The following is a 20,484-nucleotide window of genomic DNA, read 5'->3' as shown; positions in this document are numbered from 1 at the left end:
GCGGCCTGTGGGGCCCGGCGCTCGGCGGCGCTGAGGACCTCGGGGCCGGCAGCGGCGGGGCGGGGAGCGGCGCGGACTCCCGGGGTAAGCTAGCCGTCGGCCGTGCAGACGGAGGACGGGCGGGGCCGGCGCGGGTGGCGCGGCCCGGGGCGTTCTTCACCCCGGCGTGACGCGGGGAGCACCGGCGCCCATGTGCCCTAGGCCGGCACCGGGGCACACCGAGGCCCGAGGCCCGGGACCGGGCCTGCCGCTCCTCTCCAGGCCCTGCCAGCCCTAGCCCTGGGCTGCTTGGTCCCCGCACCACGCCGCAGGAGGGGCGGTGTTTGAGACCCCCGAGGTGGCCGCCTAGCCGGGCCTCCTGGCTAAGTAGGATCCTCCTGTGCCTCAGTTTCCCAACTGTAAAACGGACATTATAGCAGTCCCTCTGTTGTTGGGATCTGGAAGGGTTTCATCAAGAGCGGGTGCGGGTCAAAGGACTCATCCAGGGCCTGCCACTTAGTAAGCGCTCAGTGAACCTTAGAAGGTCCTAGCCCTTCCAGAATCCGATGTACCAGGGGAGGTCAGTTAGATAAGTTGAATGGGTGAAGAGGGGACTGCGAGAATCAACTCCAGGATAGGTGACTGTGCATGGTAGGAAGGTGAGAGACAGGTATGGAATTGCAGGTACGTGCAGACTGAACTTACAGTACACAGCAGACCCAGGTGGCTTAGACCGCAGACATCTGTTTCCTTACAACCTGGGAGGCTGGAAGACCCAAGGTTAATAATGCCTTTTACAGCTGACTTGCTTCTGAAAACCGCCACCCTCGTTGCAAATGGCCTTCTTCTGGCTGGTCCATTGTGCAATTACACTTTGGTGTATTTGTATCCATATCTCATCCTAGAGGATGTCAGTCAGATTGGAATCGGAATCGGACCTCATTTTATCTTAATCACCTCTTTTAAGGCCCGATCCTCTCATGCAGTCCCATTCTGTGAAGGAGCTCACAAGTCTTTGCAACAGGAGTGACAGAATGGCCGAAAGATCAAAAAGCAGTATGTTCCTGATATTTCTGTGCGCAGGGCACATTCATACATCCCATTCTTGTTTGTGCTCACCTACATTTTCATTTGATCACCTTGAAAACTCAGAAAGGGTGAGTGAGGCTGGCAGGTCAAGGCTGCAGGAATCCAGAATTTTGTTCTCCAGGTTTACCTGGGAGGCTGTGAATCTTTGAGGTAGGGTGGCAGCAGTAGACCAAAGTCCTGTAGCTAATGATCAATTGAGGCCCCAGCCCGCTAGCCTAGACATAGCATGTCTGGGGAGCCACAGGTAGTTCATCTAGCCTGGCACATATGGAAATATGCCACTCAGCTTTTCATCACAAAAGAATCCCTGAAACAAGAGGAAGAAAGGTTTACATGGGTTACTTTCCAGAGGTTTCAGTGTATGGTTGGCTCCATCCATCCTTTTTGGGCCTGAGACAATGCCAAGACTGGTGGCAGTGGGAATGTGTGGCAGAGGAAGCTACTCATCTCATGGCAGGAAGGAAGGAGAGGAAGGGATGGAGGGAAGGAGGACTCTTCAAAGGTGTGTCTCCAAGGCCTAACTTCCTCCAATTAGGCTTCACTCACAATCGTCCCCCTAGCTATGATGTCATCAATAACCCATTGATGTCAGAGACCCATGATCCACTCAGCTCTCAAGACTACCCTTGAACACTGCAGCACTAAAGACAAAACCTTCTGTTTATCAACCTTTGAGGGGCACTTCATATCCAAACCTCATAACAGGGAATAACTGAAGGAAATGATGGGAAGGAAGCAGGGGCCATGCAAAGCATTTTAGGTTAGGGGTGGGCAGACCTCACGTGGTAGAGTGCTGTCTAGTGAGAAGCCCTGAGTTCAGTCTCAGTTCTAAGAAAAAGAAGCTTGTGAGTGGTGGCTTTGTGAGTAGTGATTTTTTTGGTGCTGCTTGTGCACTGGTCATATGATCAACGAAAACCCATGATGACTTCTTAGTATTTCAGTGTAGCAGACCGACATTCCCCGCAGTTTGTCCCAGTCTGGTTTTATTTCTTCCCACAGCTTCTTCCATAAACTGCTGCCTTCTAGATTGAGCTTCTAGATATCAGAGTCCCTTGTGCCCAGTGAGGGGCACACCCCTCTGTGAAGCTTCCTTGGTAGGAGTTACTTTGACTTGTGGCTTTTCTCCCCAAATAGGTTTCTTATTTCTCCAGCATCTTTCTGATTCAATGACCTCTGTGTAGTTGTTAAGCAAGTACAGGCTTGCACTTAATTAGTTGGCTTTTTAAAAACTTTGTATGTGTTTATAGATATGTATCCTTTTTAACTTGGCATATTTTAAATTGGCATATTTCTAAATAGACTGAGAAATTAATGTATCCGGTCACGGTCCTATTCTAGATTGCTCTGTCAAATTCAGTGGCCATTTAAATATAAATTGACAGCATTTCAAGAACTCCATGAGTGCACACGGCCGTGGTACCGTGTGGATGGTGAGCAAAAAGCACTTCACCTTTCACCATGCAGATAGGTCTGCCAATCTGCAGGGTCTAGTTGCTGCCACACAGTTTTACAGGAGTGACCAGAGAATAGATCACTTGACAGGGAAGCAAAGGGCACTTGGTGGCTTTCAGTCCTTCTGTCCCTGTGGTACCCATGAATGTCCCTTACCTGCGTTCTCTCCTCTAGGTCTCATGGTCAAGCATGGACCCTGTTGCTACCCACAGCTGCCACCTCCTGCAGCAATTGCACGAGCAGCGGATCCAAGGCCTGCTCTGTGACTGCATGCTGGTGGTGAGAGGAGTCTGCTTCAAAGCCCATAAGAATGTGCTGGCGGCCTTCAGCCAGTATTTCCGGTGCGTTTACCACTGCCTCTTCCACCTGCAGGGGGCCACTTGTTATTCAAGGATTTTGCTATCCTTCATTTAAACAGACATAGGGACTGTGGTGTTTCTTATTTTGATTTTCAGTTTAATAGTACTGCTTTTGTTTTAGCCAAAAAAGACTATGATGTATGAGGAATGATGGAATACTTTTTGCAAGTTTGTCTTGAATTTTAATTCTATGTATTTTCAGCACTCTATATTTTGATTTTCCTTTCAGGATAAAGTAAATAAGAAATTGAATTTTTCTGCAATAAGACATTAGTAGGAGGAGCTGGGAAGGTGGCTCAGTGGTAGAGCGCTTGCCTTGCATGCATGAGGCCCTGGGTTTGATTCCCCAGCACCACATAAGCAAAAAGAAAAAAAGCCAGAAGTGGCACTGTGGCTCAAGTGGTAGAGTGCTAGCCTTGAGCTGAAGAGCTGAGGGACAGCGCCCAGGCCCAGAGTTCAGGTCCCACAACCGGACCCCCCCCCCCCCCAAAAAAAAAAAAAAAAAGAAATTAGTAGGAGCTGGGTGCTGGTGGCTCACACCTTTTATCCTAGCTACTCAGGAGGCTGAGATCTGAGGATTGAGGTTCAAAGCCAGCCTGGGCAGGAAAGTCTGTGAGCCTCTTATCTCCAATAAACCACTAAAACACCGGAAGTGGCGCTGTGTCTCAAGCGGTAGAGCACTTGCCATGAGCTGAAGTGCTGAGGAACAGCGCCCAAGTCCAGAGTTCAAGCCTCACGACCGACAAACAAAAGAAAAAAGAAACTAGTAGGGAAAGCATCCTATCTGATATTTTCTTTTTTTTTTTTTAAAGGCATTTAGTTTTTGTGTCCCATTTGGATATTTTCAAACCTTCAGTTTGAACTCAGTTATCTTGTAATCATTTTTGCTTATGCGATAGATTTATATATAAACACTGAATAACAGCAAGCAGTCATGTTTCAGCGTATTAACTGTTGTTACAGTTAGATGTAGTTCACAAGTGAAATTTCTAGTTAGGTTTGAACAGGAGTCTCTGGAATAAGTGTCTTGGCATTCATAGGAAGATAGCAGTTTTCAATATTCATATGTGTGTAACTCAAAAGAAAACGTTGTTCACACCATCACTGACTATGCTTTCTCCTGTCAGGAGCCTCTTTCAGAATTCCTCAAGCCAGAAGAATGATGTTTTCCACTTGGATGTTAAAAACGTCAGCGGCATAGGGCAGATCCTGGACTTCATGTACACGTCCCACCTGGATCTTAACCAGGATAATATACAAGTGATGTTGGACACGGCACAGTGTCTGCAGGTTCAGAATGTGCTGAACCTGTGTCACACGTTTCTGAAGTCCAGCCCTGTGGACCAGCCTCCTGGCCTGCCCTGCGCTGGGACCTTCTCCCTGCAAGGGGCGCTCACCCCAGATGCTGCCTGTGTCATGAGCGAACACTTCCCTCCTCACTTACTGCAGGACTGTTCAGCAGAGGCCCAACCTGGGAAGGTTCTGGATGGGTCGCATTCCCATGCTCCGTCCGACAGTCTCCATCATTCCACAGGGGAAATGTCAAAGCAAGCCCCAGAGGCTCTAGACGGCAGCTGCGCAGAGCCGCCTTGCAAGCAGCCCAATTACTATTACAAACTGCGAGACTTGTACAGCAAGCAGTACTACAAACAGGCCGCTTGTCCCAGCCAGGAGCGGGTGGCTGAGCAGCCCTTCGCCTTCAGCGCCTCCGCAGATCTGGCAGCCGTGGAAACGCAGCCGTGTGCAGTCAGTCATCCCGAATGTCTACTGGAGACTTCAGAGGACCTGCCCTCCACCTTCCTGGCCCCACCGCTCAGTGACTCTGCCCCAGACCCTGAGTCAGATGCCCCCTGCCAGCCGCCCACCAGGCAGATGAGGCTTAAAAAGGCTGTTCACCTGAAGAAGCTCAATTTCCTCAAGGCACAGAAATCAGTTGAGCCAGCAATGGACCCCAGCTCAGATGATGGCTTGGCAAAGAGGGTAGAACCTGCTAGTGAAGACCAGGGAGAGAAAGCTCACAGCCCACGCACTGAAGCAAAAGAACTCGGAGAACTAGCCTCTGAGGACTTGAATTGTGGCATCGGTGGGATGGAGAGGCCCGAGGCCCCGGCCGCCCTGGAGGAGCAGTCCCAGGCCCTTCAGTGCCAGAGACAGTATGCGTGTGAACTGTGTGGGAAACCCTTTAAACATCCAAGCAATTTGGAGCTGCACAAACGTTCTCATACAGGTACACTGACAAGTGCGCGGGCCAGGAAGGAGCTGCCAGACCTCACACCCTGCTGTCCTCGTTTCTCTGAGAAGCTCTGCTCTTTCTTGACTCGTCCTGGTGTTCTTAACAGAATCGAGGACACTAGTTGTTTGTTTCTTTTTCTCTTTTTTGGTCAATTTTTGTGGTGTATCCTGAAGTTCAGTAGTTTTATAGAGCTATTTCAAAAAGATGACAAACTTTCTTTTTTTTTTTCTTTTCTGTGCCTGTCCTGGGATTGAACTCAGGCCCTATACACTGTCCCTAAGCATTTTTGCTTAAGGCTAATACTCTATCACTTGAGCCACAGCTCCACTGCTGGCTTTTTGCTGGTTAGTTGGAGATAAGAGTCTCATGGATTTCCAGCCTGGGCTGGCTTTGAACTGCAGTCCTCAGAGCTCAGCCTCCTGAGTAGCTAGGATTACAGGTGTGAGCCACTGGTACCAGGCAAACCAGCAACTTTTAATTTTGATTTTAGTTAAGTTTTTGGTAAACTGTTCATCTCTTAAGAAGCACATATTTTGACTCACTCAAAACTTTTAACTATAAAGCTCATAAGCTATATTATTTCTTTAGAATTAGATTGAGCTTATTTTGTAAACTATGTCACTGAAAATATAGATAGCTCATTCTAAAAGTTCTCTCAAGTAATTTGAATATATCTGATTTGAAAAATAGTGATTTGGGAATCAGGAGGTAAATTTACACTCTACTTTTAAATATTTGATCTTTTCAAATGGAACATTCTCCTGTTTTAGAATGAATTTTCAAGGGGTTATTACTATTTTAATTCATACAGTTTCCCATTGCTAAACAGTTATTTTAAGGTATTATACATACACACTTACATATATACATATCACTACGCCTATATGTTACTTTCCTTCCTGAAACTAAACACTGGGAAGCTGAGGTAGGAGAATGAGTTTGAAACCAGCCTTGGAGTGGATACAGTGACCTTAGCTCAAGAACAAAAAATAACACATTACAACTTAATGACAGTTATCTCATCGTCTTGAAAGATAGCATGCCACAAGATGCTTCCAGAATGACACTTACAGTGTTTACAGAATTGCGTTCATTGTCACAATTTAGATTCTACCCCATTTGCATTGTTGGAGACTGATTAATCATTGTGAAAGCCCTTTGTAAAAGTTTTAACTAGTAGTATAAAGTTACTCCATCTGAAGACATCATAGACTGAATTTGCCCTGAAAACTAGTTTATATTATGCTGTTTACTTAAATTACTTTTTTTTTCTTTTGGTTGGTCGTGGGGCTTGAACCTGAGCCTGGGCACTATCCCTCAGCTCTTCAGCTCAAGGCGAGTACTCTAACCACTTGAGCCACAGCACCACTTCCAGTTTTCTTGTAGTTTATTCGAGATAAGATCTCACAGAGTTTCCTGCCCAGGCTGACTTTGAACTGTGATCCTCAGATCTCAGCCTCCTGAATAGCTAGAATTACAGGCATGAGCCACTGATGCCCGTCTATAATTACCTTACACTCATTAACTTTAAAGAAACAAAATTAAATGTCTGATTCTGGTAGAACCTCTCTGAGTGACAAGAACCATCATGACAGAGACAATGAGCACAGCACCCGGTGTGATCTGGGGACCCTTAGGGATCTGTGAGGCTGAGCTGTGCCAGCAGTGCATGGCAGGACTTGGCTTTCCTCCTCGTGTGCGCAGTGGCTGCATGGTGGGTGCTGACCTTGTCACCTGGAGTGAGTGATGTGGACTCATGTCCTAAAAATACTGTTTCCATTTCTAATGTGGCACACATTGATGGATTCAGCCCACAGAGAACAAAGCTCTTCAGTCTTGGTGACTGGTGACCCTCACGTCTATAACTTACCATCTATTAGCCCAATAATTTCTGACAAAATAGAGGCTTAGCGTGCTTATAATCACTCAGGGCCAGGGGAGTTAGGAGACATTTTTGGTAAAAAAGAAAAAATGTAAGACTTGAAAAACAAGCTGGTTTCTTTGTGGTAGCTAGCACTACCATGAAGATGGTGAGGGGAAGAGTATTGTTTTTTTCTTTTTCCTTCTATTCTTGGGGCCTGATTTCTGGGCCTGGGTACTGTCCCTGAGTTTCTTTGACTCAAGGCTAGGGCTCTTACCACTGGAGCCACAGTGCCACTTCATGCTTTTCCTTAGTAGTTTATTGGATAAGAGATAAGAGACTCACAATCTCAGCCTCCTGACTACCTAGAATTACAGGCGTGAGCCACTGGCACTTGGCTGAGTGTTGTTTTTTGTTTTTTTTTTTAAGGATCTTAGCAAAGCCAGTGGATCTGTTGGGGCAGGGCAAACAAATGTTCTGTGGTTTCTTGTGTCTACCCGGGTTGGGTAGACTAAAGCCGGTACCTCAACATGTACTTTATAGGACAAGAAAAAACCCTTCCTTGATTGGCACACACTCACAGGAGAAAGGGAGATTTCCTTGTGTTTTTCTTAGTCCCTTGAATTTCTAGTACCTAAAGTATTGAACTTTGCGACAAACTAGAGTGCCACTACAAGAAGCCACAGCTGTTCTGGGTGTGGCTTGATGCAAAATGCACTGTGTGTGTGTGTCCCTGGACACATCTCATATGGTGTGGATCTGTTAGAGCTCCATGGTGAAGCAGACTCAGATCAAACAGCAGGTGAACAGGGTCATGTGGTGTGCCACACATTTGCCCATTTGATTTTCAGCTGAAGGAGAACTCTGGTAGTCTTCAACCACAGATAAATAGGTTTGCTTTCACTGTAGGTCTTTATCCAGAGAACAGTTTGATTTTAGAGGAAAAAAGACTTTGATCATATCTGTAGCATCTCGGATGGGGGATAAGAATAAGGACAAAGAGATTGATTCTTATTGTCCTACCTCAGGATAAAGTTCTATTTTGAAAGAGGACACAGGTAGCATCTGAACATTTAAAATGAAAATTAATGTGTAAATATTAGTATGGATTTTACAAATTGTTCTGTTCTGTTTTGCTTTGTTTTAGGTGAGAAACCTTTTGAATGTAACATTTGTGGGAAACATTTCTCTCAGGTGGGAATACTCTTCTTTACTGTTAATAATTGGAAACCTGATCCCCAGTGTTTACTTGTATTGTAAATAAGAGACACTTTTATACTTAAGAGAGGAGCCCCTGGTGATACTTAAAGACTTCAGACTGAATCAGGAAGCCATTCCTAAGAATACTTTCTAGTTCCTTGGAGAGCAGGGAAATACTTGTCACATGTGCAGCTGCTCGCTATACCTTTTCTTTTTCCAAGTCAGGATGGGACCAGACTTATGTGTCCTGACTTTGGTGCACAAAGCTCAGTACTCAGTGACTTGCCTGAGGCAGCAGATGGTTCTGGCTAGAGCAAAACGAAGCATCTTCTGACTCTTATTGTCTACTTACATTGCTGTCCAATTCTGGACATCATTTGAACTCAGCAAAGATTTGTTCATTCAGGGCCCTTACTAGGCATTGGACACAAACTTAGAGCTGTAATAGTCTAAGAAATCTTCTAATGTCTTTGTCTGGCTGTGGGCACCTGCTTTTCTTTCTTTTTTTTTTTTTTTTTGGTCAGTTGTGGGGGCTTGAACTCTAGTCCTGGGTCTGGGCCTGGGTCTGGGTCCTGGGTGCTGTCCCAGAGCTCTTTTGCTCAAGGCTAGCACTCTATCACTTTGAGCCACAGCTCTATTTCCAGTTTTTGAGTGGTTTATTGTAGATAAGAGTCTCATGGGGACTTTTCTGCCTGGGCCAGCTTTGAACTTCAGTCCTCAGATCTCAGCCTCCTGGGTAGCTAGAATTACAGGCATGAGCCACTGGCTCCTGGTAGGTACATACTTTTCTGTCTGAAATAAAGGTTCTTCTGTACATGGTCCTGTGCAGGGCCCTAGCTTCCTCCTGGGGCTGGAGGATGGGTTCTGCAGGGAACAGTGCTGGCACTGCTGCCCTACATTGTGACAGATCTGTTGTGGCCTTGTGTGGAAATGGCTTTGGACTGATCCCCACCAGGGAGTGGGGACCTTGGTGAGGTCATGCTGGGAAGGTAGGCTGTGTGGAGTGTGGTGCACACAGTCTTGTTGTTTGCTCCTCCAGTATTCTTACACCATGGAAGGTTTATCTTTCACCCACCTGAACCTATGGTTGACATTCAGGTTCTCTCATTCTTCCTGTGTGTGGTCAGCTCTGTCCTCCCAGGTGACCTTCCTGTGCGTGATCACCTCTGTCCTCCCAAGTGGTCATCCTGTGTGTGGTCAGCTCTGTCCTCCCAGGTGGTCATCCTGTGTGTGGTCAGCTCTGTCCTCCCTGGTCTTCCTGTATGTGGTCAGCTCTGTTCTCCCTGATCTTCCTGTGTGTGGTCAGCTCTGTCCTCCCAGGTGATCTTCCTGTGTGTGGTCAGCTCTGTCCTCCCAGGTGATCTTCCTGTGTGTGGTCAGCTCTGTCCTCCCAGGTGGTCTTCCTGTGTGTGGTCAGCTCTGTCCTCCTGAGTGATCTTCCTGTGCGTGGTCAGCTCTGTCCTCCTGAGTGATCTTCCTGTGCATGGTCAGCTCTGTCCTCCCTGGTCTTCCTGTGTGTGGTCAGCTCTGTCCTCCCAGGTGGTCTTCCTGTGTGTGGTCAGCTCTGTCCTCCTGAGTGATCTTCCTGTGCGTGGTCAGCTCTGTCCTCCCTGGTCTTCCTGTGTGTGGTCAGCTCTGTCCTCCCAGGTGATCTTCCTGTGTGTGGTCAGCTCTGTCCTCCTGAGTGATCTTCCTGTGCGTGGTCAGCTCTGTCCTCCTGAGTGATCTTCCTGTGCATGGTCAGCTCTGTCCTCCCTGGTCTTCCTGTGTGTGGTCAGCTCTGTCCTCCCAGGTGATCTTCCTGTGTGTGGTCAACTCTGTCCTCCTGAGGGATCTTCCTGTGCGTGGTCAGCTCTGTCCTCCTGAGTGATCTTCCTGTGCGTGGTCAGCTCTGTCCTCCCTGGTCTTCCTGTATGTGGTCAGCTCTGTCCTCCCTGGTCTTCCTGTGTGTGATCAGCTCTGTCCTCCCAGGTGGTCTTCCTGTGTGTGGTCAGCTCTGTCCTCCCAGGTGGTCTTCCTGTGTGTGGTCAGCTCTGTCCTCCTGAGTGATCTTCCTGTGCGTGGTCAGCTCTGTCCTCCCTGGTCTTCCTGTGTGTGGTCAGCTCTGTCCTCCCAGGTGATCTTCCTGTGTGTGGTCAGCTCTGTCCTCCTGAGTGATCTTCCTGTGCATGGTCAGCTCTGTCTTCCCTGGTCTTCCTGTGTGTGGTCAGCTCTGTCCTCCCAGGTGATCTTCCTGTGTGTGGTCAGCTCTGTCCTCCTGAGGGATCTTCCTGTGCGTGGTCAGCTCTGTCCTCCCAGGTGATCTTCCTGTGCATAGTTAGCTCTGGCCTCACTTGAGTCACAAACAGTCGGTGCTTCCGATCTGTCATCTTCTCTGTTCCCCCATCCCTCAAGTCTTGAAAGTCCTAAGCTAGAAGGACTGAAGATCTAAGATCCCTTTTGTTTCTAGTCTGGGGTTTTCTGGATTTTTTTATGTAACACTCAGCTACCATTGTGAGTGCTCATGACCAGGAACAGAGACTGGGTTTGTTCATGGTTAAGTACTGATGTTCAAGTCCTTATCAGAAAGTATATTGCAAAGATTATCCAGCTCAGATGGCTCTTTTCTCCACAGAGTTTTTCCACTAAACATTCCAATCTTAATTTAAAACAGTATTTACCTAATCTAAATCCTTTATCCGCTAATATCTTTAGCCAAGTTTTAGGAGCACAAGCTTTCACATCAACACATATACCCAACTTAGCACATTCAGTCTCCTGTCTTAGGGCAGAGGTCAATTTCTTTCCTCCCAGAGTCCTCTCTTAGGGGTAGCACTATATTGTGAGGCACAGAGGCAGCAGTGGCAAGTTAAATACCTTGTGCAGCCCTGCAGACAGCTGTACACAGAGGAAGCTATTGGTAAGTGATGGGTACAGCTGTTACCACTGAGATGAAGTCCTATGCATGTAACTCTAGACGGTTTTTGAGATGTGGTCTGTCACTGGTACCAGAGCTTGGCAGAAGTTTACTAAACTAGAAACTCCAGCTAATGCTCCATTCCTGAGCTTTGCTATAAATTATTTGCACATATTGTGGATTTTTTTTCAACCTGAATCATTCTATGAGTTTACTTAATCCATTCTTATACAAGTTTCTGTAGCTGAAGAGAATACTGATTATTCGGATTGTATCTTTCCAGTATGAAACCGGTAAAGAAATATGTTAAAGTTTCACTGGTGCTTATTAAACTCTTAAGTAGAAAGCTGTTTATATTTGCTCTGAAAAACAATGCCCCCCCCCCTTTTTTTGCCTCTCCTGGAGCTTGAATTTAGCTGCGTGCTATCCCTAAGTTTCTTTTGCTCAGGGCTACCCCTTGAGTCACAGCCCCACTTCCAGCTTTCTCTTGAGTAGTTTATGAGACACAAAAGTCTCATGGACTTTCCTGCCTGGGCAAGTTTCAAACCATGATCCTCAGATCTTAGCCTCCTGAGTAGCTAGGATTACAGGCATGAGCCACTGATACGCAGTTAAATAATGCCTTTTTTAAAAAGGAAAAAATGCAGCCTTGATAATTGACTCAGACTGCCTGTTAATTATGACACATGATTCACAGACCCTCCTAGAGCAGGAGGGCATAGTTGCACAGATGCTGCTACTTACTGCTTCACTGATTGGTGTTTTGGAAATTTGAGAGTAACTAACTTGAAACACGGTGTGCCATCCTGACTCCTGGAAGCCCTGTCTGGGGTGACAGAGCAGCTGTGGTCTTGGGTATTCAAAATATATTGGTCTAGTCACAGTAAAGAAGACGCCAGCACCACAGAACAACACTAACCTCTAGCTTGACCACTGCGGGGTAACCACTTTCCTTATCTAGAAAACAAAAAGCAGCAATCGCCTGTGACATCTGAGGGCTAGATTCGAATCCCTACAAGTAGATACTGCCATTGATGTTGATTGTCATTTTGTCATTATCAGTGATCATTCTGTTAAAAGCCGGTATCACCCAAAGCCTTGGCAAATTCTTCCTGTGGTTATTGAAAATGAACCTAAGTTTTCTCTAATCTGGATTCACAATATCTTAAACATAGTGTCTAGCTGTATTTCCCAGGCCTGATAGACATCACAACCCCCACATGACATAATCAGACAATATTGTTTCTGCTCACAGGTGAACATCAGATTCTTCTTGGGCCTGTAACCAAATCTGTCCCTGCCTTCACTGCTGTTTTGCGATTTTAAAGCCGGGTGTTTCGTTGGATGTTGTTCATTCTTATGCTTGGCTCTGTTGTGCTTACATCTGTACATTATTGCCCTTGAGCGTATTAGTTTATTTTTGTTTGGGGCAACAGAAAACTGTAAGAACTTAAATGAGGAAAATGACAGCTTGAGGCTTAAACTGTGTCAATGGAAAGTTTCATCTCCAAATCCTACTAAGTAGCTTTCTAAGTATTGGAGGCATTTCCAGTGTAATTCCACCACAACTGAGGTGATTTGAATACTGATTTCCTATTGAACAAAACATGGCATCAATTTGGTGTTCTCTATTTCAGTGTTATTTTTTGCAAAGCCTGCTAGTTTGACCAAGTAAACACAAAAGCCCTCAAACACTACTGTGCTTCTTCTGAGTTGCATCTTGTAGAGAGGTAAAAATGACAAGCCTGCTGGGCAGAAGCAACCTGCAATGTCAGGGCAACGCTTTGTGGAAAAGTTCTCCCTTCTGTGAACATAGCGTGCTTTTTATTTTACTTTTTTTTATTTTGTCAGTCGTGGAGCCTGAACTCTGGGCCTGGGCACTGTCCCTTGCTCTTCAGCTCAAGGCTAGCGCTCTACCACTTGAGCCACAGCACCACTTCGACTTTTTCTGCTTATGTGGTGCTGAGGAATCGATCACAGGGCCTCATGCGTGCAAGGCAAGCACTCTACCACTGAGCCACCTTCCCAGCCCCAACAGCGTGCTTTTCAGAAAAAACAAAACCAAAACATGTACCAAGTGCTTCTTATTTTTCCAAATGATGTTGTATATAGATACCCAAATGAAGATATCATAGTCTGTTTAAAATACAGGCCTGAGGACAGACACCCCCTCGCCAGGGTGCTGGGCCCATTTTCAAGGAAGGGGCCATGGAGTGACCCATGTGGGTGAGGCCCCAGCCAGGGCTCTGTGCAGCGGAGGCTGGCCGAGGTGGGCTAGCTGTCCTCAGCCGGCCTCTTTAGGCCTGCACTCTGTGGCCTTCATCTAAAATCTGTCCGTTTTCCTTTTGAATCAGTATAACTTCATAGAACCAAATCCACCCCCTTTCATTATCTGTGTGCTTCTCTTTTCCTGTTTTTTCAGGCAGGTAACTTGCAGACTCACTTACGTCGACATTCTGGTGAAAAGCCATACATCTGCGAGATCTGTGGAAAGAGGTCAGTGCTGGGTTTGGGCTGCCATGCATTGACAGACCTCTGTGGTCTGCCTGTCTGTCCAATGTTCTGCCACCATTAGCCAATACGGAGCGAAGGTGCATCCACACCCTCTCGCACGACCCACAAGAGAGTTAGGAGGAAGCTTAGGGAGGGAATGGGGCTTATACAAAACAGTGTTATGCTGAGTCCAAACGCCCATGGAGTAGGTAGCTGCCCCAAGGCGGGGAGTGTCTTGGAGGGGAATGGCATGTGCAGCCTGAGCGACTAGACCTCAGGAGGTGACTGACGTGCCTGAGCCATGATTTCCAGACAGGCTGTGAGCTCCTGGCACGGAGCAAAGCCCACGTCCTTGGTGCCTGCGTTTCAATCCAGTATGTGAGAGTTGACCTGGCACCGTAGAATCTGCTTCTTGAGGTGTGTGAGCTGTGTGGCAGTTGACCCCTGTACAGTGTGGTGTGGCATGGCCCGTGCCTCCTTTGCCAGGGCCCTCCTGTACCGGCCCTTACTTGGTTGGGTGTCTGAGGCTGGGCACCACACTGTGTAGGCACTGTGTTAGACCACAGGCACCCAAGACCAGGTCACCAGCTGTATCTGAAACCTGTCTTGTTCATTCCTTCAATTGCCATGCTTGCCCATGCTCAGCGCTGTGCTGGTGGATCTCTAGGAAAAACATTGTAAGCATGTGCAGCCACTGTTAAAGGCTTCAGTGAAGCCCTTGCAGATGGCTCCCACCTGTAATCCTAGCTACTCAAGAGGCTGTGATCTGAGGATCTAGTTGTGAAGCCAGTCTGGGAAGAAGTCTGTGAAGCTCTTATTTCCTATTAACCAGCAAAATTGCTGTATTAGAGGTATGGTTCAAGTGGTAGAGCACCAGCTATGAGTGAAAAAGCTGAACATGAGTGCAAGGCCCTGAATTCAAGCTCTCCCCCTCCCCACACCAACATGAATGAAAGCTGTTCATCAATAGGGGCGTGGGAGTGTAGGGAAAGAGAACAGGCTCTGTTTGGTGGGGGAGGGGAAGTAGGGTAATAGGAAGGAGTTGGACTAATAAAGAGGTAGATTGTAATTGTGCAAATAGGACCAGAAAACCTGTTCTATTTTCTAAAATTGCTAGGAATATATTATAAAGATGAGTGGAAATGTACCAATGCAATCTCCCCTGTGTAACTAATGTGTGCGTAATAAAAACAATAATAAACCAACTGTCCAGGTTCTCTGCCTCAGACACATTCATACTGAAGAGTCTCAAGGTCAGACCGGTGAGTGAACAGTTAGACTCAGAGTTCTCCCACCATCTGTAGCATCCACCCTAGGCGTGGCAGGGCAAGACATGTCTCCTGAGTCCAGGCCAGGAGTGCTGGAGTGCACCTGTCTTTACTGATGGAAGAAAACAACAGGATGGAAGCTGCCAAGCCAGCCACATTCCTCTTTCTGCTTTTCTGAGGCAAGCTCAGAATCCTCTGCTCACCCTGCTCAGATAGCATCACTTGGGCTGCCTCTGATGATGTCACTTCACGGCTTCGTCGGATGATGTCACCAGCATGGGCCACCTCCGATGATGTCACTTCCCAGGCTTCATCTGATGATGTCACCAGCATGGTCTGCCTCCAGTGGTGTCAGTTCATGGGCTTTGTCTGATTATGTCACTTCACCATGGACTGCTTCCAATGATGTCACTTCCTGGGTTTCTTCTGGTGATGTCACTTCACCATGGACCACCTCTGATGGTGTCTGTTCATGGGCTTCATCCGATGATGTCACTTCACCATGGACTGCCTCCGATGGTAGAACATCACCACTGGCTGTGTCGGGGTGTCATTCACCACGGTCTGCCTTGGGCCTGTGTTGGAGTCCCTTCCTGACGGAGCTGATGACCGCTGTACATTGGCTTTCTCCATCTGGCAGGGTGAGACCGGTGGCGTGTCCCTGACCTGCGGCAGCTGCTCCATGACCGCCGCTTCCTCCCGCTCACTTCTCTTCATTCTTCTGCTTCAGGATGGATGTTTGTGGCTCCCGGAGGGCGAGTGCTCCTCGGGGTGCAGGAGGAACTGCTCTTCCCTGAAACCTTTATGATCCTGCTACATCCTGGCTTCTCAGACTCCAGGGCTCCCACGTGTGCTCTTCCCTGCTGTGAGGGCTTACTGCCACGCGGGGGTCAAACTCACCCCGGGCTGTTTTTAGGGTGCTTATTGGGCCATCCTACCATGCTCAGGTGCGTCCCATGAGCTGCTGGTGTCCTGGAAGGACCACAGAACCACAGGCCTCATTTTCTGTGAACAGAGACTGCTGCGGTCTTGGTAGCTCCTGAGCTAATGAGGAGGCTCGGTCGCCTCGTGCCTGCCCTGTGTGTGGAGAGGCCAGGGAGGAAAAACCAACACTTGTATCATTTTCTCTACTGCCCCCCCCCCCCACCAACCTCCTGTGGTTTCCGGAAGAGAGGGAAGATGTTAAAAGCACGTTTGCGGTGGCGCGGGGTCCTGTGTGAGTGGTTGTGCCGCGGAGGGGGAGCAGCTCCTCTCCCCCGCCTGTGGCCGAGCTGTGGAGTTCTCGGCAGCGTCTGCAGCCTCTTACTAGAGCTTTTGGCCTCATTGCAGGTTTGCAGCGTCTGGGGATGTACAGCGCCACATCATCATCCACTCAGGAGAAAAGCCCCACTTGTGCGACACCTGCGGCCGAGGTAACGCCAGGCGCCGCCTGCCCCGCGCACCGCGTGGGCCCGGCCTCAGCTCACCTGCTGTGCTCTCTCTAGGCTTCAGCAACTTCAGCAACCTGAAGGAGCACAAAAAGACGCACACGGCTGACAAGGTGTTCACCTGCGACGAGTGTGGCAAGTCCTTCAACATGCAGAGGAAGCTGGTGAAGCACCGGGTGCGGCACACCGGGGAGCGGCCCTACAGCTGCTCGGCCTGTGGTGAGCACCCCTCACCCCTTCCCAGGCAGCTGCCCCGGGGCCTCCCCACCCCGCCACCGCCTGCTCGTGTCAGCCCTAAGTCACTGATTCTGCCCCACCCACTGCGCTCAGATCAGGTGGAAGTGAGGCTGTCTCTCCCTCCCCTTCCCATGGTTGCGATCACTCCTGCCTTCACACCCAGCCCCACGCGCCTCGGAGAGTCAGTGTGTGAGGGCCCCATGGGGATGGGTGGGCCGTGGGTGGCGCTGCAGAGCTGGTGTGCAGCAGCCGCTGTGTGCCATGTCCTGCTGTGCCCAGGAGGCGGGCAGTGCAGCCGGGGGTGGGCTTCTCAGGGCCATGGTGGGGCGCCAGTCTGGGAAGGGAGAGGGAGCAGGGCCTGGCTGCTCTGGCTCAGGTGCATGTGCACAGATACAGAGACTGCACCCCTGGGGTTGTGCACAGCGGCCGAGGAGGTGTGGGCACCCAGGCACGTGTGCCAGCACAGGCGCGTGGGACAGCACGGGTGCCCATGGATGCTGATGAGCAGGCTGAGCAGTGAGGGTCTAAGCCAGCAAAGAAGCATGCCACGAGCACTGGAACCCAGCACGGGTGGAGCGCAGAGCGCGCCCCGAGGCACCAGGATGCCATCTCCCTGCCACTTTTATACAGAGGCAGGCGTGCCTGCCGCCACATTTCTTCTTGTAAATTGCCACACAGCCTCGAGGGGCGAACATGCCCGTTCTTAATAATGAACACAACCGCCGCTTGATTTCAGTTGCCTTTCCCTCATGGCTGGGACTTGCAGCTGCTCGCTGGTCAGCTCTGGACAGAGGTCAGCTTTGGGCAGTCGGGGGATAAAAGGACTAGGAGTGCTCTTATGGGACAGGGTCAGGGTTTTGTGGCTTTTCTTTGTTGCTGGTCTGTTCACTGGGGATGGAGTCCAGGGATTGCACATACGAGGCAAGCACTCCACCCCTCCATGCCACCCTCCCCAGCCATGCCGGGCACCGGTGGCTCACGCCTGTAATCCTAGCTACTCAGGAGGCTGAGATCTGAGAATCATGGTTCAAAGCCAGTCAGGGCAGGAAAGTCTGTGAGACTCTTATCTCTAATAAACCACCAGAAAACCAGAAGTGGCACTGTGGCTCAAGTGGTAGAGTACTAGCCTTGAGTTGAAGAGTTCAGGGACAGCGCCCAGGCCCAGAGTTCAAGCCCCACAACTGACCAAAAAAAAAAATTGTAAAAACAAAAAAAAATATGAACATACACTAGTTTGCACAGGGGGTTCACCATGACATTTCCATGCGTGCATATGGTTCTCAGCCCTCCATTACTCTCCTATCTGCTCTTTCTTATCATTTCAGCAGGTTCCATTGTTGTGTGGTGATATTCACCCTCCTAATGGAGTCCCCCCCCCCCCCCCCCGCCGTTGCCACCTCCCACAGCAGGCTCAACTGTTTTTGACAGTGTTGAGATAACATCCCCATACCATAACATTCATCTTTTTATAGTGGCTTTTGTACATTCGCCAAGCTGTGTGACTCATTACTGTATAATTTCAGAGCTTCTGGCACCCCAAAAAAGAGATCCCATACTCATTAGCAAGCACTTCGCCTTCATCACATCCAGCTTCCAGCACCCACCCACCGTACTGCTTAGATTTGCCTGGTCCGGAAGTTTCTGTAAATGGAGTCACATGACACGGCTGTTGGTGACTGAAATCTCTCACTTCGCAAATGTGCTGTGGGCATGGCTTCCATTCCAGGCTCCGCAGTGATCTGCGCTGCTCCGTCTGCCGGTGATTCACGGCTCTGCTCACACTCTTCAACACTGCACCTCCTGGATGCAGATGGGCTCCTAATGCTACCTGAGCTTTCTTTGGGGGACGCCGTTCTGGGAGCCCCAGCCCTCTGTAGATTCAGGCTTTGTTGATGGGGGGCGCCCCCATGAAGCTCAGTGCAGATTCTCCTCAGCCCCAGTGAGACCCGTGCCCTCGTGCTCATGAAGGCACGGAGCACAGGCCCTCCATCTCCTAACTCGGTTGTGGCTGAAGTTCATGCATACCAAGGTCCCTCAGAACGGCTGGCTCACCTCCAGCTATCCGCAGTTAGGAGATGTCTCAGCCAAAATGAAAGACAAAGATGTCAGTGGAGTTCATGTAAATCCTGTGTAGTAAGTCATAAGCAGTGGGAATCGCTGGAATGAACAATTACGAATGGTTAGGAAGCTTCAAACCTATAAAATACCACAAAGCAGAGCACAACACCCACTTGAAAGACAACACTGGTGGCTCACGCCTGTAATCCTAGCTACTCAGGAATCTGAGATCTGAGGATCACAGTTCAAAGCCAGCCCAGGCAGGAAAGTCCATTAAGACTCTTATCTCTAATTAGTCCCCAGAAAACTGGAAGTGGCACTGTGGAGAGCACTAGCTTTGAGTAAAAAAGCAAGCGCATGGTGGAAGTGAGCACGAACAGAGGCTTTAGTGGCTGTTCAGGGCTTCCAGTGGAAAGCTGCCTGGAGCTTTCACTGTGGGGTGGTCCGGCCTGCTTTTGGTTGTCTAAAGGCTTTTTCCTAGGCCTTGACTCGTTGCTAGGTAGCAGGTGTTCCGAGATGGCGCTGGAGGAGAGCTCCGGGCACCTGGAACAGAGAAGCACGTGTAGTTTGGCCTTGTTAAGCTTGGGCGCGTTCGGGCGGCACTGAGGCGCGAGGGCGGGTGTGGGAGCAGCCCACTGGCCGCCAGGCAGGCTCAGGCCGGGGACTCGAGTCTCTTGAGGACTCGTGCCCCGCGGGGGGCACAGCTGGGTGCAGTGAGCCCCCAAGTGAGCCTGTGCCAGGAGGCACAGCAGGGCTTGGCTCTCCTCAGTCCTCCCTCTGTCATGCGCAGGGAAGTGCTTCGGGGGCTCGGGCGACCTGCGCCGGCACGTGCGCACGCACACCGGGGAGAAGCCGTACACCTGCGAGGTCTGCAGCAAGTGCTTCACCCGCTCCGCCGTGCTCCGGCGCCACAAGAAGATGCACTGCCGGGCGGGCGCCTCGAGCCCGGACGTGCTGGACGAGCTGGGCCAGGCCATCGAGCCCGCCGACTCCTTCGCCCAGGACGTGGCCGTCACACTGATGCCCGTGTCGGTCAAGCTGCCCGGGCACCCGGTGGAAAACGCCGTGGCGGAGTTTGCCAACCACGCCACGGATTCCTGCTGTAAGTTACGCTCCATGCTCCACCCTCCCGGCTTGAGTGAGCAGAAACTGAGCGCCGACCCCGCGAAGCTGGCAAAGCCCCAGGCGCCGCCCGGCCCGCCGCAGGCGTTCACCTACTCAGACGCGGACGCCCCGGCCGGCAGCGAGCCTCTGCAGGGCGACAGCATGGCCATGATCCGCTCCTCGCTGGCCGCGCTCGACCACCACTGCACTGACCCGCTGGGCGGCCGCACAGCCTCCACGGCCTACCGGAACTCCGAGGGCCAGTTCTTCTCCAGCATGACGCTCTGGGGGCTGGCGATGAAGACCCTGCAGAACGAGAACGAGCTGGACCAGTGACGGGGCACACCCGCCTACCCCACCCCGGACCCTCCCCCCCTCCCCGCGCCCGGGCTCCTCCCACCGCTGGAGAGGCGGTGATCTCCCTCCCGATGAGGACGGGTCACCTGGGCTCCGGGGCTCGGGTGGGAGAGAGGCGCGCTGGACCCCCGCATAGGCAGCCCGGGGCCCAAGCGTCCCCTCAGCTTCCGCCCGTGTGAGGCCGTCCTGTGGCAACTACTGTACACCTCGGTCGTGTTAAAAGAAGTATGTATCGCAAGACACAGATTATTTTTACATTTTTATAAAATGGGAATTTGTACCATCTTGTATTTTAAAATATTTACACAGATTCTATTTGGATATGAACTCAGTAATTTAATTTGAATAAATGAGTTTTCTATATAATGAATGTTCTCTCCGGCATTTTTATTCATTGGAAGTGCTACAAAAAATAAGGTGTAAGGCCTCGGGCTGGATCCTCAGCCCCTCTGGACAGTGAAGAAGTAAGCG

General features: G+C 49.9%; 1 protein-coding gene across 3 annotated transcripts; it reads left to right on the top strand.

Annotated features, from left to right (window-relative positions):
- Positions 1–38: 38 nt before the first annotated feature.
- Positions 39–20,379, top strand: Zbtb49 (zinc finger and BTB domain containing 49). 3 transcript variants are annotated; one of them, XM_042670288.1, is made up of 8 exons: positions 39–84; positions 2,695–2,861; positions 4,007–5,106; positions 8,121–8,167; positions 13,492–13,565; positions 16,160–16,242; positions 16,315–16,476; positions 19,343–20,379. In XM_042670288.1, the coding sequence occupies exons 2-8, from the start codon at positions 2,710–2,712 to the stop codon at positions 19,990–19,992; spliced, it is 2,268 nt and encodes a 755-aa protein (XP_042526222.1). In that variant the 5' UTR covers positions 39–84; positions 2,695–2,709; the 3' UTR covers positions 19,993–20,379. The 3 variants fall into 3 exon arrangements, with proteins under 3 accessions (XP_042526222.1, XP_042526221.1, XP_042526223.1); XM_042670287.1 differs by lacking the exon at positions 39–84 and adding an exon at positions 992–1,035; XM_042670289.1 differs by lacking the exon at positions 39–84 and adding an exon at positions 1,109–1,136.
- The last annotated feature ends 105 nt before the right edge of the window (positions 20,380–20,484 follow it).

This window comes from Dipodomys spectabilis, unplaced genomic scaffold, assembly GCF_019054845.1.
Source record: "Dipodomys spectabilis isolate Male_0828 unplaced genomic scaffold, ASM1905484v1 ptg000532l, whole genome shotgun sequence".
NCBI lineage: Eukaryota > Metazoa > Chordata > Mammalia > Rodentia > Heteromyidae > Dipodomys > Dipodomys spectabilis.
Note: the sequence above shows the minus strand (reverse complement) of the source record. Positions and strands in the feature narration are given on the sequence as shown.

Coding starts and splice junctions, on each gene's coding strand:
- Zbtb49 (XM_042670288.1), top strand. CDS start 2,710: ATGGACCCTGTTGCTACCCACAGCTGCCACCTCCTGCAGCAATTGCAC. Junction 13,566..16,159: donor TGCGAGATCTGTGGAAAGAG/GTCAGTGCTGGG, acceptor GCCTCATTGCAG/GTTTGCAGCGTCTGGGGATG. Junction 16,243..16,314: donor GTGCGACACCTGCGGCCGAG/GTAACGCCAGGC, acceptor TGCTCTCTCTAG/GCTTCAGCAACTTCAGCAAC.